The following is a 24,640-nucleotide window of genomic DNA, read 5'->3' as shown; positions in this document are numbered from 1 at the left end:
TATCAGACCCAAGGTATTTTTTGGATGTTATCATAGGTATCGCTGTATTTACAGATACAAAATATTTGACTAAAGAGCCAATATCATAGTTTATAATGCACAGGTAATTTTATAGAGCAAAGTGACTTTTAGCACCATACAATTTTAATAAATTCAAAATTTCAAACTTAGATGTTTATTCAAGAATCATGACAGCACCTTTCCTCTCCTAGTGAGAACAAATACTTTATGGGCTGTGTCATTTATGTGCTAGACTGCACAAAAGGGCAGTAGTAAATTTTTATAGGATATCATTTTTCAATCAAAATTTCAATTTCCATTTGTACCATTTCAAAACAAATCCTGTTCATTTAACATGAGCATAAACTATAAAAATGAAACATTTCAATTATTGAAAGTTAAAATTTATTAAGTCATCATGTGCCAAATACTCAGGTTCAAAGTAATTTCAAAATATATACAGGCATGTAATTAACTTAAAAGTGAGAAAACTGGATGGGAAACTGCTCATAACTACTTGACTGATAGAAATGAATCTTAATCAATGTCATCATCTGTTACAAACTGTTTTCCCTTAGTACACAACATTCAATTGGTTCAAAATTATCTAGGTCTTTAAAGAGGAAAATTTATAGTAAAAGCACTTGGTATTCAATAGTGCTCACAACCCTAAATTTGTTTCATAAATTGAAATGTTAACTGAATCCATTGTTTTCTACAAAATAAGTTAATTTTAAGCAAAATAACCTCAGTGACAAACGCATTTCATTATTTATTTAGATGTTGAAGCTCTTGCACTAAGTTTTTACAAGCTGGTGAACACTGACAAATTATTTCTCCCACAGAACTATAACCACACATTCCCAGACAGTATAAATATATGGTTGAACTAACATTAATACACATCACCACTTTATCGATTACATAATAAAACAAATGATCAAGTATCCAATTATTAAGTTACACAGCTGAAAAGGCATATAAAATATGTCTGCTCAGTTCATTAGCAGATCCCACGTCTTCTTTTTTTTGCAAGAGAGGTTGGGAAGAGAATGGGAAAACCATAATTCAAGCAAGTTGGAAAACAACTTCTGATAGGTATGGAAAAAAAGAATTTCAGAAATTTTGATTAAGAATTGGTTAGCTACAACAATGTATCTATACCTTTTAAAAATATTTACTAAATTAAAGAGCATATTCTACATGTTCTGCACGAGACAAAGGCAACATTTTACTAAAAATACTAATAGCCTCCTCCCATTCTTTATTAGGCCTTCCCTGTAAGTTGCACCTTTGAGTGCAAATATTAAATTAACTAAGGCTTTTTGTCTGGAGACATTATTGAAGATATGTGCTTCTGTAACAAAGTCGATTTTCAAATGGAGGTTTCCCATAACATCACAAAGAAAGACAAAGACAGCACAAGACTTGCTAAAAAAAAAATATTGATGGCTAAGCAAACCTGATGTAATCTGGTATGAGTGTGGGAGATGTAAACATAGAGTGAGCAGGCAGATAACGAGAAGCCCTGCAGTGTTTGAAATGACAGAAGGAATAAACCATGGAAGGTCTAGAGTGTTCTTAGTTCCTGGAATTTTGGTTCTGTACGATGCTAAAAATATACAGGTATTGTGATGGGTATTTTGGCACCTAATCTTTCTAAATTCCTTATATACTAATAATACTCTGGCACAGGGTACATATAAGGACATAACTCAATACCTTATTTTAGGAAGGGTCAATTGGTACAAATAATAAGCACATTTTAAATGCTGACCAGCAAAGATCTTTTGCTAAGTGTCCAAACAGGTTGATCATAACCCAAACATAGAGGATGCAATTCTGTCAAGCTTGTGGCCTGGTAAGACTGGTTTTCAATATTCCCGTGGAAGCTTCAGCAGACTTATTCAATAAGCCAACATGTTGGCTAATTATGTATGACAAATCAAGTCCCATCTGAAGTTCCACTTCCAAGACAATGGCATCAGGCACCCCAGTTTTATTGGATACAACAGTTGTTTCTATGACCATTGGAATCCTTGAAGCGCAGCCGCATCTTAGGACGGTACTTCTCCAGATACAAAAGTTGCTTGCTGTTAAAAGCTCCACGCCGCTTTCTGGAAAGAAAGAGAAAGCTAACTGAAGGATGTTCTTTCTTGTAGCTAGGAAGAGGACAAAGTCAAGGGAGCTAGCTATCTAGAGCACTGAGATTTCTGAATATGCCAGGTTTTATTTGACTTTTATTCAATGAATGATGTTGAGACCACACCAACAAAAACAAAACACCCCTCAACTTTAGTCATATACCTTAGCAAAATGTAAATTAACAAGTACACTGAGTCAATAAAGTAGAACAAGTCACTGAACAATCAATCATCTGCATGAATGCAAAAAGGCTGGAGAAGGTCCTTTTCTCCTGGACTTAGTATAGTTAGTAACAACAGGCACACAATATACATTCAGACAAAATACTCAAAACATACCGAAACCAAACCAAGATAATTGATAGAGAGGATTTGGATTTTTCTTAATTCAGATATTGAATAAGAAAATACATGCAGGCATTAAAGAGACTTACTGTCTTATGAACTGTACTGCATCTTCATATTTCATTCCACCTTCAATTAATGCTAGGGCAACAAGCACTGGAGCTCTAGGTAAGGTAAAAAATTTTGACAAATCACAATTTTTCAAAATTAAATCCTGTAAAATTCATTACTGAAATACCCCCATATCCAAAAATATATCAATATAACATTTCAACATTAGTCTTATATTAAATTTTTTAGGACTTAGTTTGATACTACAGGGTTAGAATCTCAGCTACCTGGAAAGCTGAAGATTACAATTTCAAGACAGCCAAGAAGTGAGTTCAAGACCAACTAGGGAAACTGTCTGAAAATAAGATGGTCAGGAAGCTAGAGATATAGCACACTGTTGGAGAACTTGTCCAGCATGCGGAAGGGACCAGGTTCAAACCCAAAGAAGAGAGAATCTTATAAAGTATCGGTACTTTCAATTCAGACCTTTATCTAGAACAGTGGTTCTCAACCTGTGAGTCAGGATCCTTTAGAGGTCACTTATCAGACACCTTGCATATCAGATATTTAATCATGATTTATAATAGTCGCAAAATTAAAGTTATGAAGTAGCAATGTAAATTATTTTATGGTTGTGGGTCACAACAACATGAGGAATTGTATTAAAGGGTCACATTAGGAAGGTTGAGAACCACTGATTTAGAAAGAAATTAGGTGATTTTTTCTTACCTGCCAAGGCCTGCAACACAATGGACTGCAATACAGCAGCCAGGTTCTTCACGAAACTTAATCTTTACAAGACTTAACCAGTCATCAACAATCTGGTTGGATGGTGGTGCACCATCATCAAAAGGCCAGTCCTAAAAAGAAATATTTTAGACCTTTAAATTAGCTAGGTACATTGGTGTAGTCCTGTATTCTCAAAACCCAGGAGGAGAGGCAAGTGGGTTGCTGACTTCATAGCAAGTTTCAGGCTAACTGGGCTACTTTTGCCTTGACTTAAAACTGAGCTTCTTGAAGTCCAGTTTGAATAAGCTTCTGTGGCATAACAGACATACACGAAAGCTTAAGTACTTACAAGAACACGAATGCCTTCTTTCTCCACGAGAGTAGTGTCGTAAGTTGCTTCACACACTCTTACAATTGTGGTAACTCCATACTTCTTAAGTTCCTAGAAAAAACAACTCAGGTCTTTAAAACCATATTATTGCTGTGTCATCTCTACCATTTTTGATCATGCTGGCCAATGAAGACCTGCAGAATCTGTATGTATGTTTTGTTTTTTTTTTTTTGGTTTTTCGAGACAGGGTTTCTCTGTGGTTTTGGAGCCTGTCCTGGAACTAGCTCTTGTAGACCAGGCTGGTCTCGAACTCACAGAGATCTGCCTGCCTCTGCCTCCCGAGTGCTGGGATTAAAGGTGTGTGCCACCACCGCCCGGCTCTGTTATGTATGTTCAACAGAGGCAAATCACTAGATACCATATATTTAGTTCAGCGAGGGGGGAAAAAAACCCCTTTGATATGGTTTCTATGGGTGCTTGGTGCATATGGAGGTCAGATGTCAACTGCAGGTTCTAGTCTTACTGAGAAATTTTTGAGAAATGATCTTACTGTCCTATACTTTGCCAACAAGGCTAGCTTTTTAACTATAGGTTCTGAGGAAGAGACTCGGGTCTGCATGCATGAGACTTTACTGACTGATCTACCTCCTCTTTTAGAAATAATTTCAAAGGCTCAAATCCAAACTTCAATTTTAAAAAGCCATTCAGCATAAAACAAAACAAAACCAAAAAACCACACAGACTTGACTGAGGATACAGTATGTAATTATAATTCAACTAAGACATTTAAAAAAATGTAATTGGAAATTGAAAAAAGTTTAACATTTAAATATTCCCCCTATAAAATTAGAGACACCTATCTGCTACCTTTGAGTTATCTGTAGGTTTTTATACTTTATAAATGTGCGCCCAGATTATTTAATTAGCATTAATCCTTCCAAGAGCAGAAAACAGCAGAATTGGCAGCTGGAAAATAGAGTCCAAGTACAAATGAACATAAAGACATTAACTAATTGCAGTTTATTGCACTAAGAGAAAAGGATACAAAAAGATCCCTAAGTGGCAGTCTATCCCTGTCTTGTAAATTTAACTAAGCAAGCTAGGCGCATAGTTCTCAAAGTGCAACACCATAATACCATAAAGACATTTCCTTTCCGAGTACCAAAACTATACAACATCATTCAGATTAGTTCCACTATTAAACTGCAACCAATTAGTAAAAAAGTGTAACTTACCTCTATAAATTTGTTTAAGGTCGCATTGGTTGGATTGTGTGTAATAAGGAATCTCATGTTCTTGTATGTGACTTCCACAGGAGCAGGGCGGTTCATTCGAGCCATGTTAATTTAGTTTAAAAAAAAAAAACACCCAATAGGGTTACGAAAGAATTAAAAAATTGAATACAGAAATGATGCAAAAAGGAAAAAATCAAAAACAAAAAAAAAAGAAAACAACCTGAAGTCTACTTCAATATTCAATATACTCCACTTGAAATTCTCAGTGCTTTGAGTATGAAATTGGGAGAAATGGGCAATGAAATGAACCTCCTAACAAGAAGCAGTGATTCTTCAATCCAGTAATACTGAGGCAATACAAAGGAAGTGCACTGAGGTTTACCCCATCCAGGTCTGAGCTCTTGTAAAATGCTCTGCAGATTTCAATTCAACACGTCTGTGTCCAGGTATCCACTCTTATGGGGGCTTCTTGGTGGAGTAGTAATGAATTTCTACAGTTCACTTGTCTGCATAGAGGTCGTGCTGTGCCTGGCAGTAATCTCCACTGCCCTTCAGAAACTCCATAAATGTGTGACCGAGAACACCACAGAACTGCTGTTTAGAAGAAAAAGAATAAAAAGAGGGGAAAAAGTTATTTTCCAATTCAAAAGAACATGTAATGCTTTTCCACTAAGTATACAACTATGCTCAAATTAAGAGACACCAAGATATCAACTTTTACTCAAATTACAAAATTCAAGGTGACTGCATTTTAAAATCAATAGGCCTACAGTATGCAGTCACAAGCCCATTAAAGGGAAATTGCTAATCAATTATAAAGAATGTTCAAAGAAAGTCACTGCTACATTTGGTGGAATTCCCACACATCTATATACACATTTCATTAATTAATCTTAACAGTTATTGTTTACACACTAATATAAACTTCATGTAGTTTGAAGCTTTCGATTTCTGCATAATTTACTGAACTCATAGAAAGCCATTTCAGCTGCCCATCAGATCTTTGCTTTTAATTTAATGCTTAAGCTACTGAGATAAAAGGAGATATCTGTTGTATGGTTTTTCTAAAGAGTATAGTATTTTTAGTCCAATTATATCTCAATAATTATTACATTTATTACATTTTAGTCACTAAAGCTTAAGTATGAAGTCATGAGCACAATTCCCTTTTGTATTTTCTGTCATCTTAACATCTAAAAATAAGTCGTGTACAGCCTTCAGTTAGAGCAGGTTCTAAGTGTAAGTAATCACCACGCGTGTCTCACAGTATGGAAAGGGACACAGACGCAGAATCGGCACTAAACTCTGGTGAAGTGTGTGAGAATGATGTTATCCTGGTGGGACTCATCTTTAGGAAGGGTGACTGGAATACCAGGCCATTTTGTTCCCACAAACCACACGGCATCGAACTCTCTTAAGTGAAACCATCAGAAATTTTTTGCTTAAGAATTAGTAACTCTTAAACTAAAATATACACAATTTTATCTTTTTCCTGTATTTAAACTCCAACTTCACGTATCTGCACTAAAACTAAAACCCAACTCAGATATGAAAAAGGAATTAGAGGGGTTCATTTTAAGAATTAGTTTATAATGGCCTCAAACACAAGGTGACTACTATGATTAGTAACATATATAAAAGCACTTCATTTTCCTTAAGTTCTTCTTTATAGATTAATTAAACCAGTTTCATGTAAGCACCAAATAGTAAATATTTACAGGGCATTTTCTTCAGAGCATATGCATAAAAAGCTTTTCAAATAAACTGAGTAGAGGTAGATGAACATTAACAAAGGCTTGAACGCCCACCTACTCTAGGCAATTTGTGTAGAAAACTAAGGAATGTGCTCACTAACAAATTATCACTCAATGACAACCACTGACCCAAACACTTCACATGTATGATTAAAACAAACTGCCAAAGTAAAACCTTAATTCATTTACTAAAAAGGTACCACAACAGCAAGACAACTTATTTCCATGTTTTCTGAAATGGGTGCTCACAAGATATTAACTATCAAGTGGATTTAAAATCCCGACTGCCTAAATTAACCAGTAAGGATATCACTACTTCAAGGAGTAGATCAATAATCTGAAATTACTGTTATACATTTGAGTCATGGTTTCTTGTCATAAAGAGTTTTTTTTTAATTGCCCCCCCTCTTTTTTTTTACTATACATAGGACGCACACAAAGCTTAAAGTTCACAGAAACTCTTAAAAGTTCCACCAGGAAGCCGAAAATCAGGAAAAAAATTCTGGTTTAAAATGAGTGGAGCCACCCAGTGGCTGGAGGACACTTCAATTAAAAGTGGTGACCACTGACATCCTTTTCATATGCCCCATTCCTTCACAGGCAAAAGCTAAACATGATAGGCATCTCAGACACACGAACATAGAGAAAGGAAGTGTGTGTGGCATTAGCCTAAGTCAGTCCTTCGGACTGCAGAATCAAGTCAGCCCGTGGAACCATCTGCTTGAACCAAATTTGTTCCAAATACACTCGGCTTTCAAGTAACGCACCCAATCTAGTGCGTTGTAAAAACGCTGTTTCTTTCTGGCATAAGTCTAGCTTTTTCCGGTTTTCAAACATAAGCCGGCGCGAAGAGAAAAAAAGAAAAAAAATCAACCCAGAAGCACGACCCCAGAAGCTAGACCACCAGCGCACACATCGTTCCTATACCGAGGAAATTACCGCTCCGCAGCGGCGGAATGGTGCAGGGCTGCTCACTCAACAGGAGCCTCGCTCGCAGTTCTGGCCGGCTCCTGTTGCTCCTGCTCCAACAGCAGGCAGCCTTAGGCGCAGCCCGCCGCGGGGACCGGGTAGGGACCCTCTCCACCACCCCGGTCGCCCCTACCGACGCCTGCCGGAGGTCGGGCAAGCCCGGGCTTGCGCGGCGCGCACAGCCGCGAGGTCCGCAATCACGGGTTCGCGGTGGCGAGCGCGGGCGGCCACCGAGGCCATCTTGGGAGGCCCCGGGCGCCGGGTCCCGGTCCCCGTCGCTCTGCCCCACCCCGGCCACGTCCACGACGCCCCGCGCGGCTTCTCGGAACAAAGGCCGCAGGGGTCGCACGAGTACAAAGCGGCTCCTCGGCCCCGGCGACCGCTCCCGGTCCCGGTCCCGCTGCCGGCGGCGGCGCCTCCACCCGCCTCCCTCACTCCCTCCCTCGGCACACAGCCGGCCCGCTCGAACAAAGGCCGGGCCCGCGGGACTCACAGGAATATGTCTACTCATTGAAGATTGTGGCCTAATCATACAGCCGGTCCCGAGGCGGCGCAGGCGGCGGCGGCAGGGCAGGCGGCGGTGGGCGTCGCGGGGCGGCGGCGGCGGCGATGCAGGCGGCGGGGGCACCAGACGACCATGCAGTGAGCTGCCGGAGGAGCGTCGCCGAGCCGGCCGCAGCCCAGAGCCAATGCGCGCGCCCAGGCGCCCTTGCGTCACAAGCCCGCCCCTTTATAGCCGGCTCGACGCTCGCCCCGGCGGCAGCCAATCACGGCGCGGGACGCTGGCAGCGCGGGGCGGGGCCCGGGCCGCCGACGTCACTAGCGGCGGCCGCCACCGGTGCGAACCGGTTGATGAATGGCGCGGAGTGCGACGTCTTCCTCGCCACTCAACGCGCTCGCGGCTCGAGCCTCGAGTTCGCCTCAACTTGGATCGCGGCTCCGGCAGGCGGAACCCTGTCGCCCGGAGCCATAGCTCCGTCGCCCTGGCCAACGGTTTACCTTGGCACCTGCGCCCCAGATCTCCGTCATCACCCCATATTGATGTCGCATGACCGCTGGGCGGGTGACTCACCGCTCCAGGGCCCAGCCCGACCCTAGGCCGGGTTGAGGGATTCTGGTCACCGCCCTCACTTCCACGTGGGAAGGCTCTCCGCAGAGTTTAGCCCATGGGACGCGGGACGTGTCTGCATTTTTTGAGTCTTGTTGCCCCCGAGCCTTTTTCCCCCCTTTTTCTCTTTTAGGTTATACCCTCAAACTGCTGATGCTGGCAACTGCAGTTGGCTCGATTGTGGCATTTCGAAATCACATGCATCCTTTGTACAGCTGCTCACTCACAGATAATGAAAGGTTAGCCATCGCTAAAGGGAAGCCTTTTTAAAATTAAGAATCTTGGCATTATCAAGAATTGGTGTAATTTTTTTTTTTTTGCGTCAAAAGCTAAGCTTCCCATTTTGTTGATGTCCAGCCCTCTTCCAGTGTCCTTTTTTTTAAAATTTATTTATTAATGATTTCTGCCCCCTCCCCGCCACCGCCTCCCATTTCCCTCCCCCTCCCCTGATAAAGTCCCTCTCCCACATCAGCTCGAAGAGCAATCAGGGTTCCCTGACCTGTGGGAAGTCCACCTCCATCCAGGTCTAGTAAGGTGAGCATCCAAACTGCCTAGGCTCCCCCAAAGCCAGTACGTGCAGTAGGATCAAAAACCCATTGCCATTGTTCTTGAGTTCTCAGTAGTCCTCATTGTCCGCTCCAGTGTCCTTTTAATGTAGGCCTCTAATTGAAGCTGTAGCTCAATTGTTTCTGTGCTATACAAGGCCTGCTTTCATCATCTGAAAATCCTTCCTGCTCAGTTGTCTAGGACTGATAAACAGGACCTTTACCTGTTTTGAAGAACACAGCTTTCCAACACTGAAGTCTTTTGCTTCCCGTTTTTCCAGACTTTAGATTGAAGAAATAAGAATCAAGTTGTGACCTCTCTGTGTACTGCATTTTAGGGTTTATTAGCACTTCTACTTAGAGACTTTCCTTGCATATAGTTCCTCAACTTTCTTAAATACACTGTAAGCAAAGTAAATGCTGTTGGAAAAGAATAGGCTAGACCTTTCAAGTAACAATGAAAAATCTTGTTAAAAATTGCTTGCCTAGGGGATCCATTTAACTCAAGGAAATTGGACACACAATATCCCTTCACAAATAGAGGTAAAATGGGGTAACGTTTAAATTATGTAAGTCCTAGGAAAATATAGGAAGATTAAAAGGAAAGTCGTGCGACAGGAAAGTGAAGTTTATCAGACCAGGAAACTCAACAGAAGACAGATTCAGTATTACAGAATTAAAACCTTTCTTATGACCAGTGTCTTTGGGTAAGTATTAACTTCAGTTTGGGAAAAAAACATGGGCAGAATCGACTAGTAAATAGCTTGGCCAACTTGTATAATAACATACTTAGACACATTAAATTGGCCCATCTTACTCCAAAGATCGATCAATGCAGTGAAATGAGATAATGAAACCTTTTGGAAAGGGGGAATTTGGTGAGCTAACATAGCTCAGCAAATGGTAAGCAAAGGTAAGCCAGTGTTTTAGGTAGTTTTGGTGTGGACCTTATGCAAATTGTGAGCTGTGTAATCCCCAGATCCTGTAATTACCACAGGTAGTGCTGAAGTGTAGTATTCAGTTCGCTGTCCTTGAGCTCCCGAAGCCAGGCTCCAACTCTTGAAGCCGGGCTCCAACTCTCGGGGCGAGTCAGCTCTGGATTCCTATCTTTGAGAAGGAAGTACCACCTTGCCCTATTTGCTGCTGAAAGAATGTATCTTTTTTGTTTGTTTGTTCATTTGTTTTGCTTTCGAGACAGGATTTCCCGTGTAGCAGTCGTAGCTGTCCTGGAACTAGCTCTTGTAGACCAGGCTGGCCTTGAACTTACAGAGGTGCACCTGCCTCTGCCTCCCTAGTGCTGGGAGTAAAGGCGTGTGCTGCCACTGCCTGGCTTAAAAAGCAACGTTTTTAAGATAAGTGAGATGATAGGAATATTATAATGCAAATGCCTATGGAAGATTAAAGACCATAGAAGGGCCGGGCGGTGATGGCGCACGCCTTTAATCCCAGCACTCGGGAGGCAGAGGCAGGTGGATCTCTGTGAGTTCGAGACCAGCCTGGTCTACAAGAGCTAGTTCCAGGACAGGCTCCAAAACCACAGAGAAACCCTGTCTCAAAAAACCAAAAAAAAAAAAAAAAAAGACCATAGAAGGTCAAATCCTGATGATTGTAGCTTTGGAGTCTGTCCTGGAACTAGCTCTTGTAGACCAGGCTGGCCTCTAACTCACAGAGATCCACCTGCCTCTGCCACTCGAGTGCTGGGATTAAAGGTGTGCGCCACCACCGCCCGGCAAGACTATTGTGTTTTACATAGAATTAGACAATGTAGAAACTTTCAGTCATATAGAAGATTATAGATACAACTATTAATGAATGAACTCAGGTGGATCAGTATTAAGTATCTTTTTGGATTTTATGGTTTTTGTATTGTTTTTGACATAAGGTCTTTCTCGTGTGATGAAGGCTGTGCTCAAATTCACAATGACACTGACCCTGAGTTCCTGATCTTTCTCATCCTACCTCCCAAGTGGTCATATTCCAGGTATTCCTGACCATGCCTGGCTGAAGTAAAGATATTATTTTATCCAATATAATCACTAGAGGTAATAGTTTCTCTCTAAAATTAAATTGAGTCAGTCAACATTTTAAAACAGTTATGAAAATGCTCTTTAATTTCTATTATAGGCATTTTCTTTCCCTTCTCAAATTTAAATGTCTGAGCTAGTATTCAAACCAGATGAAAATAGGTTTTCTTAACAACTTTGCAACTTAATATAAAGAATACTTATTTGGGATTTCAATGTGTACATTAGGAAGTGATCAAGAGAATAGTATTTTTTACTTTGTGATAAAATAATTTCCTTCAGACGGAATAAAGAGCTTCCTATGGCCCCAAATAATTCATCATTTTCATATCCTGTGATTCACATGCTGGTACCTGAGGAAATCTAGTTTGAGAAGTCTTATTTTTAGAAAACCTGGCAAAATTTTTCTTGTGGTTCTGTATCCTGAATACAAATCATTTGGGAATTGGAAATCTGTAGGGCTATAGTTTCCATGTGACTGTCTAGAACATGTTGAATTATGCCAGTTTGAAAGGAAACAAAAAATAGCTTAAGAAAGGAGAATTTAATTAGGCTAGAGGAAAGAAATGGAGTATAAATAAATGTTAAAGGTTGTCTATGCATGCAATGGCAATGCTGGCACTTGACAGGTTTAATTTACAGAGTTGGCATTTAGGCTGTAGATAATCCAGACACTGCCCGAAGCAGCATCACTCTGCCAGCCTTACATAAGAACAGACTGTTCTTGAACTTTTTCCTGCAAACACAGGAATATTCAGGCTTTTAAAAGCTATGGTAGCCAGCCAGGCGGTGGTGGTGCACGCCTTTAATCCCAGCACTCGGGGAGGCAGAGGCAGGAGGATCTCTGTGAGTTTGAGGCAAGCCTTGTCTACAGAGTGAGTTCCAGGATAAGCTCCAAAGCTACAGAGAAACCCTGTCTCAGAAAACAAAAAACCCAAACAAACAAACTAATCGCCAACAGAATCGGAGTTAGATTTGGGCATGGTGGCTCATGCATCTAATCTCAGTGTTTGGAAGGTGGAGGCAGGGGGGATCCGATGATGACTTTATAGGGAAGTCAGATCTGTAATTCTCTGTGCAGAAACGCTGCCAAGAAGATGCATGTTACCATAGCTTTAAGTGAATCTGTACAAACTCAATAATTCATTCCTGAGTTCTTGATACTAGTTGTCAGTTATTTATTTCTTGAAATAAAAGGATTATTCTAAGCCAGAATATAAACATGGGTTATTAATCAGCCTTTAGGAGAAATGCACAGCCATAACAAAGGAAACTTAGTAGATAATCTGTAGTGGTTGGCTGATATGTCCAACATAAGCATCCACTTGCTTGATTTCACCTTCTAATCTCATTGTCTGATGCCAGTGTTGTCAGGGTTGTTTCCTTCTAAACTACAAGCTGTCACGAAAACATTCTAAATCAAATACAAAATATCAACACAAAATGTGCTAGCTGTTTGTTAAATATCTTCTGTGTGCCAAGTAATGTTAGGCACAAGAGAGTTAACATGTCCTCTGCTATGAAGACATGGAACATAAGAGATGAGTCTAAAAGGATTAGCACAATATGATAAATGACATAGAGGCAGGCATGTGCTCAGAACAGCAGAACACAAGTCAGGCAAGCTAATGCTAAGGTTTCAAGGAGTAATGTAGAACGTCCTAAACAAGGAGCTGTGGCTCTGAAACTACGGATGGAGGCTTCAGAAAGCACTCTGGAAATCATAAGCTTCAAATGGCTAGATGTGTAACAAGGCAGAGCAGGGAACAATCTTAATGCATTATAAATAGCTTGCTAATGAGCCTGGACTTTCTCTGAAAGTTAACAGGAGTCACTGGAAGATTTTGAGTATTAGTAAAAGATCAGATATTTTTAGAATATCACTAAATTGAAGTCACTAAGCCAAACTATTGTAATTATACAGTATAAATATGGTAGGAGGGAGAGCAGAACACTCAGAATTAGAATGAAGGGGGCAGTTTCTGCCTTCTGAGTGCTGGGTTAAAGGCATGTGCCACCATGCCTGACTGGGTTTGGTTTGGTTTTATTCAGGGAATAGAGAGTTGTTCCATAGAGCGCTTGTTTAACTTATACAAGCCTCTGTTGAGTCTTCAGCACCCAAACCAAATTAAACCCTGTAAAGTCCTCAGGGCCAGGTGTGGTGGACCTACCTTTAATATCAGCACTCAGGAGGCAGAGGCAAACTGTGCCCTAGGCTAGCCAGTAGCTACATAGTGAGACCCTGTCTTAAACCAATTCAAACCATTCAATTTGATACTTTAGGAAATGAACTCAGGAAGAATAAGAAACATTCCATCCAAATGGTCACTCTTCTCAGACCTTAGGGAAAGTCCTCAATCGGAATGTACCTTGCTTTCCCATGCAACTTTATTCCGAGTGATTTGCCTTTATACTTGATTGCATTTATCTGACACAAGAGGGTTCCATCAAAGAGTTACCCCAATTTATAAAAGGACAGGTGGGAAGAAACGCAGTGAAATGAGCCAGTCAAAACTGAAAACTGCTCAGACTTTATTCTTTTCCTAAAATTGGGACCTGCAGGATGTAAGAAAAGCAGTCAGATCTCCTGAGTCACCAGGATGGTGCCTGAGAATGCCCAAAGGTTCCAGATGCTGTCGTTTGAAGGAAACTCATCACTGGAGGCAGAGTGAAGGCCTACGTTATGCGTTCAGTACATAAAGTAGGTGCCACACACATGGAGATAAGACCTGCTTCTAGTCCAGTGCATGCAGGAACTTTTCTGTAGTTCTAAGAACTATGATTGCATCGGTAGCAACAGCAGCAATAGAAATGCTTCTGGTAAGCGAGGTTCAACTCCTCTTATGAAAATGGAAAAGTCGGAAGGTGAGATGGCTCAGTGGGTAAAGGTATTTGCCAAAGAGCCTGATAACCCGAGTTCTATCCCTAGGACCCACATGATGAAAGGAGAGAACAGACCCCTATGAGTTGTTCTCTAACCTTCACATACATGCTATTGTGTGCACGTGCATGCATGTACACTTAAATTTTTTTTTGGAAGAGATGAGGGAAGAGTCTAAATCTACTTTAAATTTCATTAAAATTTAAAAATATTTTAAGCTATTTTATGGTACTAAAGATTGAATCAGGCTAGATCCTTGACCTCTGTTTACTTTGTATTTTGACATATGACCTCACTATAAATTGCCTTCTTGGCCTTAATTCCCTTTGTAGCCCAGGCAGACCTTTACCTGTCTGAAACTTTCTTTGAGCACCCAGGATAGAGGCCAATGTTATCATGCTTTTTTGGGGAGCAGGCTTTTCAAGACAGGGTTTCTCTATAATTTTGGAGCTTGGCCTGTAATTTGTTCTGTAGATCAGGCTGGCCTTGAACTAACAGAAATCCACCTGCCTCTGCCCCATGAGTGCTAGGATTTAAAGGCATGGGCCACCACCACCAGCCTCATGCTTTCTTTAAAAATTGATTGTAAATGTTCTGACTTCCAGGGTACCTTACCAAGAGTCCTCACGATTTATGTTCATAAGGTAGGATCTGCAGCTCAGCAGTCTCCAGGAATTCAGAGGCTAGGGCCCCGCCAGTGACATCTCTGTTGAAAAAGGGATAGCCCTGTCCTCTATTACTAGACATGAGAAGCTGTTGTTTTAGGAGTGGGGATGATGAGAAGAAATAGGAGTTGAAACCGGGTGGTGGTGGCGCAGGCCTTTAATCCCAGCACTCAGGAGGCAGAGGTAGGTGGATCTCTATGAGTTTGAGGCCAGGCTGGTCTACAAGAGCTAGTTCCAGGACAGCCTCTAAAGCTACAGAGCAACCCTGTCTCAAAAAAAAAAAACAAACAAACAAAAAAAAAACATAAAAAAGGAAAAAGAAAGAAATAGGAGCTGAGGTTTGTAGAAATATGTACAGAGCAATTTTCGCCTCGCTTGGTTCTTTCTTACAACTGCATGTTAATATCTTCAGCGGAAATTCTACCCTGTGCTTCAGGACTGCTGATGCTGCCACTCAAATGACCATTTGGTTGTCCTGGCATTGCTATAAGATATGGATATTGAGCCCACTGTGCTTTACCTGGCATTGTTATAAGATGTGAATATCAGGCCAAGTGTGCTGCAAGCCTTTTCAGCATTCAGGACGTAGAGGATAAGAGCAGATGTTTCTGAGTTTGAGGCCATCCTTATCTACATAGTGAATTCCAGGTTAGCTGGGGTTACACTGTGAGACCCTATCTCTAAAAAACAGAACCAAACAAAAAAACAACACAAAAGATATGGATGTACAGGAATGAATAAGACTGTTCCCAAATAGGATGCAAATGTACGTAAGTAAAATATTGTCTGTTGACAAGGTATAATAACTAAATAAAATGTTTCCTTTGGGTACCACTGGAACCCTGCAGAGGAATACTTAATTCTGCCGGGACTTGGCACGTTGTAAGGGAAGTGAGGTCAAGATAATCTTCTAGGGAAGGACTAGAGTTTAGAATAAAGAGGAAAAATTTCCCATCTCTGAGAGAGACACTCCCAGTATTATAATGGAATGAAAAGAATACGATTCTTTTCATGTGCTTTGACATTTTCAAGAGAGATCAGAAACTTGAGAAGAATAGAAAAAGACTCTTCCATAATGAAGTGCATTTTAAAAAAAGGACTGAAGAACTGAATTGTAACCAAATACACCCCTGGTGAGAATTGTAAAGTCTTTTTATTGCTTTGGCTGAGAGCAGTCAACCATCTGTTAATTTGAATATTTGTTCTTTTAGTCTTCTCCATTTAAAAATATATATAATGCACTAAATAGAATAAAAGAAAGAAAAGAAATGTCTATGGCATTTTCTAGTTTGGTAATGGAATTTCCCACTATGCCTATACGCTTATTGAAATATGACCAGACCACTGAATCAGATGCTCTGCTAGCATCTTTTCCGACTTTCTGTTTTCAGCAACTATAGCAATTACCTCTTAAATGACTCAAGCCAAGTTAACTGATCCTATTGCAGTTGCAGACCCAGGCTGGCCAATATTAGTAGAGTTGTGCCCACACCATCATTTCCTAAGTGTTTTTAGTCTATCAATTTTCAACATGATTTACCTTTCCTGCCCTTGGATACAGAAAGACCAAATTCCAGTTTCCTCCTGACCCAATCAGTGATGATGCAATTCATTCCTTGCTAGTAAAACGACATGATCCCCAGCTGTCACTCTTTGAGGCCCAAAGAGCTAGAATATTTGCTGACTTCTGAGGAAGATTGACAAACCTAGCTCTACTGAGATACTAAAATAGTTATACCATGTGACAGTGTTCTAGGCCAGCTTTCATTCCTTCTCTTGGGTGACAACTCTATTTTTAGGCCACCCTTGTAAATGTTTATAAGGAGGAAACACCGTAGCCTTTGGCTCTCATTCTTGAGCAGACACAGAGTTGCAAACAGGGCGAAAATTATTTGATCACCACAAAAATCAATCATCAGTGATGTCTTACTGCTTTATGACCTTAAACTACATATGTTTTGAAAACAAAATTTTGGCTTTATGTTGAAAGCAGACCTATGGTTTCAACAGATGAAATCCCTAGGAAAGCAATAGGAAAACATTCTTGGGAACTTGTTGATTAGGAAAAATAAGAATTTTGAACTTCAGTAGTACATACTGAGGAACAAGGTTTGAATATAATTTATGTAGCTATACCTTCTGTTTTGCAATTTATAGAACCAGATAATACAATTCTGTCCACCCAGAATAAGTCCTATGCAATTATTAACATTACAGTTCCCAAAAACTGATTATTGGGTTGGGAGATTACCATAAAGGATAAAGACAAAAGATTCAAACCCAATGGACTGAGGTGTGAATCACTGGGACCTAGAGTCCAAGGAGAGAATTCACCTATACAAGTCCTCCAAGCTCTGTACTCTGTAGCACACACTACCATACACAACCAGAGACATTTTGAAAAGAAAAGGCAGTATACCCAGACCAACAAGGGCTACATAGCAAGACATTGTCACAAACGAAATACAATACAATAAAAAAGAAGGCCTAGACAGGAGGATCAGTTTCTTAGAACTCAATGACAGCCTGGCTACATAGCCAGTTCAAGACCAGCCAGGACTGCATAGTAAGACCCTGTTTCCAAAAATAAATAGCATGATATGTGCATTTTACCAGACAAGATGGTGCTAACAAAGAAAAAGAATGAAAGAGAAGCAGGGTGATGATGGCACACATCTAATCCCAGAACTAGGAAGGCAGAGGCAGGCAGTCTTTGAGTTGGAGGTCAGCCTGGTCCAGGACTGCTAGCTACAGCTGTTACACAGAGAAACCCTGCCTCGAAAAAAAAAAAAAAGAACAACAACAAAAAACACGAAAGAGAATGAAAAACACAAAAACCAAATACACAATTTAAAAAAGTGAACATTATTTAAAATCAAAACTATTAATAAGATGAATGCTATGTTCAAATCCTGGGAAAGAACTATTTCATAGTTAATACAACTCATTTCATACCCCAAGAAAATACTGTGGATAATTTAGTGTGATCCCCACTAATCAGACTGGAAGTTTCATTTTTAAAAGTCATCAAATCTTGTAAACTGTTTGTCCCTCTAAACATAATCAGGGCTTTTTTTTTTTGTTGTTATTGTTTTTTAAGATGGGGCTTCTCTGAATAGCTCTGTCTGCCCTGGAATTCGCTCTGTAGACCAGGCTGGCCTCAAACTCAGAGATTGTCCTGTTTCTGCCTCCTAAGTGCTGGGATTAAAGGTTTTGACACTGTGCCTATCTAGGTTTGTTCTTATATTGACTCAATAAACTATTTCTCAGCGTATCCCATTATATATAAAAGAAAATCAAAACCAAAATTTGGTTCATAGGATCCTGTGACTAACAAACAGGGAAACAAAGACAGCTGCTAACTGTGTGCTTATTGCTGGGCTTCTAGCACAGGACAGCCCATGTGCTAAGCAAGCCCTCTGCCACTATCACACACTTGGAAGTGTTTTAAGAAAAAATAAAAATGACTATTAGAAAGTCTTAAGGACTGGACGGTGGTGGCACATGCCATTAATCTCAACTCAGGAGGCAGAGACAGGCAGATCCCTGTGAGTTTGAGGCCAGCCTGGTCTACAGAATAAGTTCCAAGATGGGCTCCAAAGCTACACAGAGAAACCCGGTCTCAGGCTGGAGAGATGGCTTTAGAGGTTAAGAGCACTCCAGAGGTCCTGAGTTCAATTCCCAGCAACCATATGGTGACTCACAACCATCTATAATGAGATCTGGTGCTCTCTTCTGGCATGTAGGAATACATACAGGTAGAACACTGTATACATAATAAATAAATGAATCATATATATATATATATATATATATATATATATATATGAAACCCAGTCTCTAAAAACAAAACAAAAAGGCATTGAGATAATGGGTGTATTGTTTAAGAAAGTTGGCTCAGTCATCAATTCTCGAATGAAACTTGACTTTGGGTCATATTCTATGATTCATCTCAATGTCCTTCATGGTGGAGCCAGCAAAGAGTTTTTTTTGATTTTGTTTTTATTTCTTTCCTTTGAGACCTTGTCATATCATATAAACCTGGAACTTGTTATATAAACCAGGTTGGCCTCAGGTTCATAGATTTGCCTGTCTCTGCTTACCAAGTACTGAGATAAAAATCCATGTACCACATGCACAGTTCAGAGAAGTATTTTTGCAAGACATACGCTCACTTTCTAAATGAAAACCAACTATCATCACTATTAATAGTCAAGGTTATCTGTAGAAACAGACTTTAAGAAAATGAATCTCTGTATTCATTAGAATGACTTACAGACTGGGGTTTAGCTAATCCAATGATTTGCTATGAATGGTAAGTCTAAGAATCCAGAAATTTCTCAGTCCACAAGGCTGGATGTGTTCAGTAGATGCTGGATCCTGAAAAAGCAGATTCTACTGCAGGTGAAAGAATGAACTTGCTTACAAGGCAAGGGCAAGCAGGCAAGAGGCAAAAGCTTCCTTCTTCCAAGTCCTTATATAGGTTCCCAGCAGAAGATGTGGCCCAGATTAGAGGTATGTTTTATGAATCAAAATCCAGATTAAAGGTGTGTGTCTTCCTGCCTCAAGAGCTCCTTTAGAGGTGGAGCTTCAGCCAGGCAGTTCCAGCAGAGGTAGGTGTTCAAGGCCACAAGTCTACAAGAGCTAGTTCCAGGACAGGCTCCAAAGCTAGAGAGAAACTCTGTCTCGAAAAACCAAAACACAAAAAGGTGGAAATTCATAATTTAAGCAAAAATTCTTCTCAAGGTGCCCTCCATTTTTAGATGTCAGTCAATTCCAGATGTAGTCAAGTTGACAACAATAGCCATCAGAATCACTTTACTCCTCTTTCCAGCTGTGTGCTTTAAGAGATGGGGAGAAGGTTTTGTGCTAGTCCCAAACTTCTGTGCTAATGACACTACTGTCTCAGCTTTCAGTATGCTGTTTGCTTGTTCTGTGATTCAGAAAGTCTTTGCTGTGTGAGTTCCATGGAACTTAATATGTAGATCACGTTGGCTGGAACTGAGAGACATCTTCTCACTGCTTCCAGAGTGCTGGGATTAAAGGTGTGTGCTGCCGCATCCAACCTGCAACCATCAGTATAGCTGGGAATGAGGGCGAGTAACAATGTGTCTGGCTAATCCAATGCTTAATTTAATTATGTAAAAATTAATTTAGTCATCTAAAAATTGGATGGTAAAGGACTATTAATTCCTGTGTATACAAGCAGGACTTGACTGGTGGGATGGAATCTACCTTGCTTGAGTATCTGAGAGATTATTATTGTGTGTGTGTTTTTTTGTTTTGTTTTTGTTTTTTGTTTTCTTTTGGGGGGGGAAGAAAGATTTTATTTCACCTTACATATCCCAGTCACAAAGGGAAATCAGGGCAGGAACTCAAACAGGCCAGGAACCTGGAGGCAGGAGATGATGCAGAGGCCATGGAGGGATGCTACTTACAGGTTTGCCTTATAGGTTTGCTCACCATGGCTTGCTCAGCCTGCTTTCTTATAGACTCTAGGACCACCAGCCCAGGGATGGCCTCACCTATAGTAGTCTGGGCTCTCTTTCTTTTTTTTTTAAATTTATTTATTTATTAAAGATTTCTGTCTCCTCCCCATGGTTTTATTTTATCATTTAATTTATTTTATTATTATTTTTTTTTTACAAAAGTTTATTACAATGTACAACAGGCTCCAGGATAACACTTCATTTTAACTATAGGTGGCAATGATGTTATAGTAGGGGATCCAGATGTTTAATAGGCTCCAGGATAACACTTCATTCTAGCTGTAGATGGCAAAGATGTTATGGCAGGGAATCCAGATGTTTAAATAGGAATGGAAGAGGGTCACCATCATCTCAGATATGAGGAACAGCTTACTTTTTGCTGATTTCTTAATTCCACCCGTGGCCAGGGGTTCCTTCCCCGCGGCCTTGGCTTTTAGCTCCTCGAGTTTCTTCTGCTCCTCTTTTTGTTTCTGCTTGAAAGCCTTATCTTCCTCGTCCATTTCCTTGGCCTGCTTCTTGAGCTGTTTCAGAGGCTTCTTTTTGCCACCTTCCCGGCCCAACATGGCACCTCCAGACACCCCCTTCTCCAGCCTTTTTGTTTTGTTTTGTTTTTTTGAGGCAGGGTTTCTCTGTAGCTTTGGATCCTATCCTGGAACTAGCTCTGTAGACCAGGCTGGCCTCGAACTCACAGAGATCCACCTGCTGGGATTAAAGGCGTGCGTTTTGTTTTTTGAGACTGGGTTTCTCTTTGTAGCCTTGCCCGTCCTGGACTGCGATCTGTAGATCAGACTGGCCTTGAACACAGAGAGATCCACCTGCCTCTGCCTTCAATGTTCTGGGATTAAAGGCGTGCCCCACCAGGCCTCCTGTAGCATGTTGTTATTAGTCTCATTTTACTTGAAGCTATTGCATGACTTGCCTGACATTTATTGTGAAATATTTGTGCTTGTTTCCTAAATCTTGGGCTCTTGCTGTCGAACCAGTCTAGTGAATGGGTAGGCACAGTGTTTAATGCCTTTCTCAAGCTCTGTGGTTAATGCTAGCCTTCTGAATGTGTAAATGCCTTGGTTAAATGGGCAGCTATTATTGTCCCTGGCAGTTCCTGTTCATAGTGTGAGGTATATCTACCTGTACAAATCAAAGATGTGCAAAAGACTGCAAAAATTGCAAATCTGAAAAATTGTCAAAAGAAAATTGCTCACGGTGTCGAGGCTACTGAGACTGGAGGCAGATGTTCTAATGGATGGAGAGGTGTCGAGGCTACTGAGACTGGAGGCAGATGTTCTAATGGATGGAGAGGTGTCGAGGCTACTGAGACTGGAGGCAGATGTTCTAATGGATGGAGAGCTGCTCTAAGTGCTGACTGCTTGTAGGATGTGCTGTAGGTTTCTTTGAGATGGTGTGGACTCACCATTCTTGCTCTCCCACCATTCACCCACTGTTGACTGACTGGTTTCTTCTTATTCCTTTTTAATGCATATTCCAAAACTTCCATTTCTCAACATGTTTAGCATACTTGCTGTATATACTTGTTTGGAATACTTGTTTTGAAATTACATAGAATTGTGGTAGGAGGCTTGTTTTGTATTTAATTTTTTTTTTTTGTGACAGGGTCTCTCTATTATGTAACTCTGGCTGTTCTAGAACTTTCTATATAGACCAGGCTGTCCTCAAACTTTCAGAGAGCGACCTGCTTCTGTCTTCCAAGTGCTGGGATTAAAGGTGCTTGTTACTAGGCCTAGCAATTTTAGATGCATGAATGGATTTTGAATAATGTGTCTAATGTTTCTGTATGAGACTTATTTCCTGTTTCTTCCAATTACTTGTTGACTGGTAGCTCAAGGAGAAGAAAGCATGTGCACATTTTATTCACTCATTGTGTGAATGTACCCTCCTCCCAACGGATGTGAATGTTCTGTGTCTTCCTTCTCTAACACTTGGCATTATACAACACCTTAACTGTTTACTGTCAACACCTACAAATCCTGTGTCCCAGCGATTACTAACGAGTTTGAACTTGCCTTCACATGTATAGTTGCTGACGCTTTGAATTTCTTTAGAACTTTCCCTAATTATGTCCTGTGTATTGTCTTTGATTTCCTGGTTCTTATTGACTTGTAGCAGTTCCTTGCAAACCACAGAGCAGAGCTGAGATCAACCGTGAAAGTCAGTGATTGCCATAGCTGTTGTTAGAAAAGGAGTGAAATCCTCATGGATACCTAGGCGGTTACAATTGTATCATGAAGTGAAATTTGTCAGGTTAGTTAGTGGATCAGTGATTCCTTGTTTCGTTGTAAATCTTACTTAGTCTTTAGTTTTAGAAAGGCTCTTGGGGGCTGGAGAGATGGCTCAGAGGTTAAGAGCACTGGCTGCTCTTCCAGAGGTCCTGAGTTCAATTCCCAGCAACCACATGGTGGCTTACAACAATCTGTACTGAGATCTGGTGCCCTCCTCTGGCGTGTGGGCATATAAAGAAATAAATCTTAAAAAAAAAAAAAAAAGAAAGGCTCTCATTCTAGAATCTGCTCAGTCCTCTAAGTCTGTTCTCACAGAGAGGTCCACAAAGCAGGGACACTAGTTTCTCAGAGAACTTGCTATGGGGCAAAATCCACTGGCACTTTATAAGTCTGGGCTCAAAGCTCTGGGAGAGAGGCTCAGGAGTTGGGTGTGTTAGCTTCTCGACAATTCTGCACAGCAAAAGTTTTTGAATTATTTATTGTAAGGAAATATTCTTTAGCATATTTTAAAAATAATACTGTTGGGCTACCTTCCAAATATGTTCTCCGTCACACACACACACACACACACACACACACACACACACACACACACATTTTAATTTGAGACAGGGTTTTTCCATAGCTTTGGAGCCTCTCCTGGAACTGGCTCTTATAGACCAGACTGGCCTTGAACTCACAGAGATCCAACTGCCTTTGTCTCCCGAGTGCTGAGATGAAAGGCGTGTGCCACCACTGCCCAGCCCATCTTTTATTTTTTAATTGTATATTTTAGATACAGAGTCTCACATAACCCATGCTGGCCTTTCACTACGTAGCTGAGAATGACCTTGAATTACTGTTCCTTCTGCTGGGCTCTAAGGTGTGGGCCACCACATCAACTCTTCATTTCTTACCCCATGCTGTTTTTCAATATCTGCAGTATTTTATCTGTCTGAACCACATTTCAAAATCCTACTAATTATTTATTGTTTATACACACACACACACACTACCCTTATATACTAGCATTTTTTTTCAAGACAGGAGCTCTCCGTAGCTTTGGAGCCAGTCCTGGAACTTGCTCTGTAGACCAGGATGGCCTCGAACTCACAGAGATTCACCTGCCTCTGCCTCCTGAGTGCTGGGATTAAAGGCATGCGCCACCATCATCACTAAGTATCTTCAACAGAAGGTTTAATCTAATTTCTCTTGCATTTTTAATGCAATATATAACATCCATCTTTTATAATTCACTTTCTAAATTAGTCAGCTTCAGTTTTTTTCATGTCTGTCTTTTTTTCATGGAGACTAGAAACCAATTAACAGTATTTGAAGGGTTTCGAAACAATTTCTCAAAACATTGAAACTAGAGGAGCTACAGGAACAGCCCTGCATTTACTTCCCTCGCTGATTTGGGCCTCTGACAAGAAACCCTCCTTAGAACAACCTGCCATTCCTGCCCAGCCAACATCCAGCTCAGATTCTAGAGAACTTTGCAGACGATGATTAAGTCCTTGAAAATTTGCATGTGTGTTTGTCAGCAACCTTAAATGTTTTCCTCTGTTTTGCAAAAGTGTTTCAGAGATAATTTCTATTTCTATTTTACTAATCACTGTTTAGTGGAGTAAGACTAGTTCTGATGGAAGTGAAGTTTATCTGTGACATCCTATCTGCTTTTCTCTTTTTTCCAGTCCTTGTCTGGGCCTGCCTGTATCCCCATGGCAGGGCTGCCTCACCTCTCTCACTGCAGTTAAAGCCCCTTTGCAGATCCTTGGCTACTGCAGTGTCCTCAAAGTGCGGAAAGGTCAGGACGGTCCATCATTGTCCCTTTCTCCTTTCTAAATAAGCAGTATAGAGCATCCCTATGCCCTCAGGGCTTTCATCTACAGACGGAGATATTAATGGATTTTAGTAGAATTAGTCAGCCTTCACTTTCACTGAAAAAGAAGTGAATTCCATCAGGTTTAAGTCCTCTGGTTGAAGGTGGAGTGGTCCTCCAAGGCAGTGGCTTTTCACCTGGAGATGGCTGAAAACAATGTGTCAAGATGTCGTTCCCAGAGATGCTGATCTCATTGACTTGAGCCTGGAAGTTGTTGTCATGGCCAACCTCATTGTCACCAAATAAAACACTAGGCATTGGTTGACCTAAGA

The 24,640-nt window shown here is 40.8% G+C and overlaps 3 protein-coding genes across 4 annotated transcripts; all 3 read right to left on the bottom strand.

Annotated features, from left to right (window-relative positions):
* Nucleotides 1–388: 388 nt before the first annotated feature.
* Nucleotides 389–4,973, bottom strand: Ptp4a1 (protein tyrosine phosphatase 4A1). Of its 2 annotated transcripts, none has more exons than XM_075980544.1 (5): nucleotides 4,836–4,973; nucleotides 3,619–3,711; nucleotides 3,270–3,400; nucleotides 2,579–2,653; nucleotides 389–2,117 (listed from the first exon to the last, which is right to left on the bottom strand). In XM_075980544.1, the coding sequence occupies exons 1-5, from the start codon at nucleotides 4,938–4,940 to the stop codon at nucleotides 2,000–2,002; spliced, it is 522 nt and encodes a 173-aa protein (XP_075836659.1). In that variant the 5' UTR covers nucleotides 4,941–4,973; the 3' UTR covers nucleotides 389–1,999. The 2 variants fall into 2 exon arrangements, with proteins under 2 accessions (XP_075836659.1, XP_075836661.1); XM_075980546.1 differs by having other exon boundaries at nucleotides 389–2,113.
* On the bottom strand, nucleotides 4,878–8,185 carry LOC142854629 (uncharacterized). The gene is made up of 2 exons (XM_075980547.1): nucleotides 8,052–8,185; nucleotides 4,878–5,429 (listed from the first exon to the last, which is right to left on the bottom strand). Exons 1-2 carry the CDS (start codon nucleotides 8,088–8,090, stop codon nucleotides 5,334–5,336), a joined length of 135 nt encoding a protein of 44 aa, XP_075836662.1. The 5' UTR covers nucleotides 8,091–8,185; the 3' UTR covers nucleotides 4,878–5,333.
* Nucleotides 8,186–20,400: 12,215 nt separating this feature from the next.
* Nucleotides 20,401–20,942, bottom strand: LOC142853710 (translation machinery-associated protein 7-like). The gene has a single exon (XM_075978895.1). It carries the CDS (start codon nucleotides 20,831–20,833, stop codon nucleotides 20,546–20,548), a length of 288 nt encoding a protein of 95 aa, XP_075835010.1. The 5' UTR covers nucleotides 20,834–20,942; the 3' UTR covers nucleotides 20,401–20,545.
* Nucleotides 20,943–24,640: the final 3,698 nt, after the last annotated feature.

Source organism: Microtus pennsylvanicus, chromosome 7 (genome assembly GCF_037038515.1).
Source record: "Microtus pennsylvanicus isolate mMicPen1 chromosome 7, mMicPen1.hap1, whole genome shotgun sequence".
NCBI lineage: Eukaryota > Metazoa > Chordata > Mammalia > Rodentia > Cricetidae > Microtus > Microtus pennsylvanicus.
This window is presented reverse-complemented; position numbering and strand designations above follow the sequence as displayed.